The sequence below is a fragment of the Trichoplusia ni genome, chromosome 1, assembly GCF_003590095.1.
Source record: "Trichoplusia ni isolate ovarian cell line Hi5 chromosome 1, tn1, whole genome shotgun sequence".
Lineage (NCBI taxonomy): Eukaryota > Metazoa > Arthropoda > Insecta > Lepidoptera > Noctuidae > Trichoplusia > Trichoplusia ni.
Genome location: NC_039478.1, coordinates 69,586 through 74,479, shown reverse-complemented (window position 1 = coordinate 74,479; position 4,894 = coordinate 69,586). Strand labels below are relative to the sequence as shown.

Sequence of the window (4,894 nt, the reverse complement as noted above, 5' to 3'; positions counted from 1 at the left end):
TTTAAAGACGTCCAATAAATTGAACGTGGTAAACGAATTATATTTTTAGTGGCTGACATTTTGATCCCACACTAAGGGAGTGTGGAATTGTTCGTGCAATTGTATTTAAGTATGTTACTTTAATTAATGACGTTACTTAGTACTTTGAGGCGTTTCTCCTTGCTATGAATAATGCTTCTAATAGGTAGAATATTTTTAGATTTATTCTTCGCATCGTATAAAACTGTGATTCACATTGTCGATAAAACCGTAAAAGATTTCCCTTAAGTTATTCAGACGTATTTTATACCGCATAGTATGTACCAGATGTACCCACCCTACTCAACATTCCTTCAATAAGTCGGGTGAATATGTAAATGTGGCCAAAAGCTCGGCACATTATGCGCCAAATCTAAATAGGACGCATGCACACGATCCGATGTTACTGGATGGTGTATATGTACGAACTACTGATGTAGTAATTAGAGGTACAATAGAGTACAAGCAATGGATGACGTCATGAGCACTCCTATTTAGTAATTTGCCTTTATAGGTGTGCGCACAAAGCTTAAGAATGCGAAGAAACTCATGACACAGACCACAGTCCTCGAAGTTATTGAGGTGGTGAACTTTCGCTTGCAGATCACATTTTGCTATACAAAATACAATTAATCCTATAAATATAAATTATCTTTCTGAATAGTAATTAAGTGTGATTGGAAATCTTGTATCACAACTGAAAAACTTTGATATTTTATCATCATTGTAATATCTTGGATTAATGATCTTGGTATAAATTGTATCGATATTTGAGAATTCGTTGTCTGTAAAATATAAATATACGTAATAGTCTTGATTATTTTTTTATTCCGGCTTATAAGTTAATTACCTAATTATTTCTTCATATATCCATTAGATATATGAAGAAATAATTATTTGTTTTCTATTATTTGTTTTCATTGATCATCTGCTACCATATATTTGATATTAATAAAAATATCAAACAGAAGTGAAATGAAGATTTTATATTTAATCAATCCCGGTAGTCCTTATAGTATACTATTCAATGAATGTAAATTAATTGATGTCACCATAACTTCCGAGCCTTAACCAATTGAATGAGGTATCGTTTTAAAAAGTGTTTATACTATTTATACTATTATATTTATTATACTACTATATTTATACTATTCCGTTGTGTTCCTGTTTGTTACTATTATCAACGAATACTACATTAAAAAAATTGCCGTTCAAAGAATATTTAAAAATCTTGAGAATTTTATAATTAAAGAAAATGACGATGCTGTTGCTTTTAGTGTGTTATTTTAGTGGGTTGAATTAATACCGATAAGTTTTTATTTTTAATCTATGCAAAGTCGCGGGCCCACCCTCATATTTTTTAATTAGATTTTTCCGTATGTGGAGCTGTGCGTTCACGTTTACATTTGAGGCTTGGTTGTAATCGTGAAAGTCACTGTGATCTATAATTTATTTGATTTACATCTTGCAACATACTCAATTTAAAACTCACGTTAATTAAATCGATTGATATGTAATTTTGGGAGGGTGGTGTAATAATTGAAAAAAAAAACATAAGTCTATAAGTACATTGAAACACATTGCCTTTGTCCTATACAGACGTTGGTCCGTGATGTACAAATTTATATCACGACTACGGTTTATTTATTAATGAAAGTTGCCTCTAACTCAAACAATAGCACACCGGCTTTATCGTGGTATGGGGACAAAAAAGTCTGCAACGCATCCTGTGTTGTTGCGGAAACTTGTGGGCGGCGGGCTATCATAAAAAGTTTTAAGCCACAGGGGCTGCAGTCACAGCAAATTTAATATCTTTATAGAATACAGAAAGCGCATTTCTTCTCGAGGGTACGACGCATCGCAAAACAGTGGCTTTCTGTTTATGCGTGGGTAACATAAAAATATAACAGGCAACAATAATAATAATAAAAAAGTAACTCATTAATATAAAGTATGACGTGCTTATTTTAGCTATAAACTAGGTTATTATGAAATATCTCTGATAAAAACTTAACGTGCAATGTTTACGTAATGAAACCTTAATGCTAAAAAAAAGTATTCCGATCCGATTTTTTCAGCCTCGACGAGTTGCTTTAACGCGCAGAACTTGTATTTGCATAGGCGATGTTATACTCACGCGACGGTCTACACGCGAACCTGTATTTAACAGTCAGCCTCATGAACCTTACGTATTCAGCCAATTTTTAAGCAACTCATATGATATGGTGTTATAAAGCTTATAAAACCTGTGCAGCCAAGCTGTGCTTTATCACGCGCCTTCGCACACTGGGGCAAGCTGTATGAAGGCGATGCCCAAAATTGAATTTCTAAAATGAGGGTATTTCAAGAAACTTATGACAAAACATCAAAGTTCGATATATTTCGCATCACATAGCATTGATATTATCCATCCAAAGGTTATCAGTTCGCTAATATATTGCCACAAAGTTGATAGAATTGATAGTTGTTGCATTTGCACTATTTCGTCTGCGTGATTCAAGTGTACATAACTTCACTGTTATTGAAGTTATCCAAAAACTAAAATATGTCCAGTGAAGATCAAGGTCAGTACTATTATAAATAAAAGTCAAATAGGGCAAAAGTATTATATAATATTAGTAAATAACAATATATTTATTTTATTGTATTTTATAATTAAAGTAATGATATTTTAATTTTGCGCGAAGTTCTTTTGAAATGAATTAGTGTTATGTATAATACAAACCTTCATTTTTAAGAAACCAAACGCAATAGTGAAAGAACTTTGCGCAAATTCAAAATATTGCTTTCAATGCTATAACAGGCGCATAAGTATTTTTTTTAATTATTTTCAGATATGTCGAAAAACGTCATTATCAGTAGAAAAACTTTAGTAGAAGTATTTTTTAAGAGTAAATATAAATCATTTGATAGTAAATTTAAAGAAATAATAGATTTTGTTGCTTCCCAAACGAATTGTCCTACGCAATCTCGTACAGATTTAACTTTACAACTGCGTAACTTCAAGCGACAATTTAACACGAAATGGTTACTACACGGTAAACATAGAGAAAGACTATTCGCTAATGAAAAGACTTGGTTGGATGGAAGTTGTAAATTTACACGTTTTGTAGTCATAAACTCAGGAAGGCCCACTTCAAATTTTAGTGACTCTAGCGAAAATTCAAAACGCAGAAAAACATCTAGTCTGCGTGCTGAGATGGATGCAGATTTTTTAACTTATGCAGCACAAATGAAGCTAAGGTCCTCAGGTAGAACCACAGAAGCACAAGTTATTAAAAAAATGTCAGTATGTCCCAAATACGCAAAAGACTGTTTTGACATATCTACCGAAATAAAGGTCAAGAAAATATCACCGCGGGAAGCACTTTCATTACTAATTGAGGCTCAACTATCTCGTAAACAATATGAAATTATCAGAAACTACGCTAAAGATATTTTTCCATCTTACAAGTTGGTGCAGGCAGAAAAGGCTCTTTGCTATCCGAAAGACGTTCAGGTTACAGAAACTGAAGCTGTCGTGCCCCTTCAGTCGTTGCTTGATCACACTGCCACTCGTCTGATACATTCACAAAAAAGTGTTCTTCTTACGCAGTCAATAAGCTCTTCGGATAAAATTGTATTGCATACGAAATGGGGTTTTGACGGAAGCTCCAGTCATACCCAATACAAACAAAAGTTTATTTCGGAGACTGCTGACGACAAATATATGTTTTTAAGTAGTCTCGTTCCATTAAGACTTTCGTATGAGAAAAATGATAGCACAGTTGTTTTGTGGCAAAATCCAAAGCCTTCTTCATCACGATTTTGTCGGCCGATAAGTCTCCAGTATCGTAAAGAAACTGATGAATTAGTCAAAGCAAAAAAACAAGACATTGATCAACAAGTTGAAAATTTGTCACCAACAAAGATTAAAGTGAATGAGAATGTATATGAAGTTGTGCATAAGGCTATTTTTACAATGGTGGATGGTAAATTATGTAATGCCCTCTCAGATACGAAATCTACATTGAAGTGTTATTTATGTAATGCCACCTCTAAAGAATTTAATAATTTAAATACTGTTCTGCAAAAACCCGTCAAAAATGATTTCATATCGTTTGGTTTATCAGTCTTACATTGCTGGATACGATTGTTTGAATTTTTTTTGCACCTTTCTTATAAATTACCCATTCAGGAGTGGCGTGTGAATAAAGAAAACAAAGAGACAGTAGAACAAAATAAAAAACGAATTCAGACTGAGTTTAGAAAACAACTATCCCTTATTGTAGACAAACCAAAACCTGGCTTTGGCAACAGCAATGACGGGAATGTGGCACGTATTTTCTTCCAAAACTTTGAAAAGTCAGCCGCGATAACACAGATTGATTCGCAGCTTATAAAACGATTCTACATAATATTGCAAACGATATCAAGTGGGTTTAAAATAAATTCACACAAGTTTCAAACATTTTGTCATGAAACTGCTTCTCTTTACGTAAGTCTGTATCCATGGATGCCAATGACACCTACAGTCCACAAACTTTTAATACATGGCCCTGAAATTGTTACCCAAGCTTTGTTGCCGATTGGTCAACTCAGTGAAGAAGCCCAGGAGTCTAGAAATAAGGATTTTAAAACGTACCGAGAACGTTTTAGTCGAAAAACATCCAGAACTGAAAATCTCATAGACATCATGAATCGCTTGTTCATATCCTCAGACCCCATCTTAAGCCTGATGCGCAAAGTGCCTAAAATGAAACGAAAACCCTTCGATCCGGAGGTTATTGAGATGTTAGAAGAAGAATAAAGGTTAATCATTAAGTTTATTACACTACTAACATTTTGGGTATTGCTTCCATATAGCTTGCCCCAGTGTGCAGCGTTGGTGCGGCGG

At 33.8% G+C, this 4,894-nt stretch overlaps 1 protein-coding gene across 1 annotated transcript; it reads left to right on the top strand.

Annotated features, from left to right (window-relative positions):
• Window positions 1-2,303: 2,303 nt before the first annotated feature.
• On the top strand, window positions 2,304-4,807 carry LOC113498011. The gene is made up of 2 exons (XM_026877928.1): window positions 2,304-2,582; window positions 2,853-4,807. Exons 1-2 carry the CDS (start codon window positions 2,564-2,566, stop codon window positions 4,805-4,807), a joined length of 1,974 nt encoding a protein of 657 aa, XP_026733729.1. The 5' UTR covers window positions 2,304-2,563.
• The last annotated feature ends 87 nt before the right edge of the window (window positions 4,808-4,894 follow it).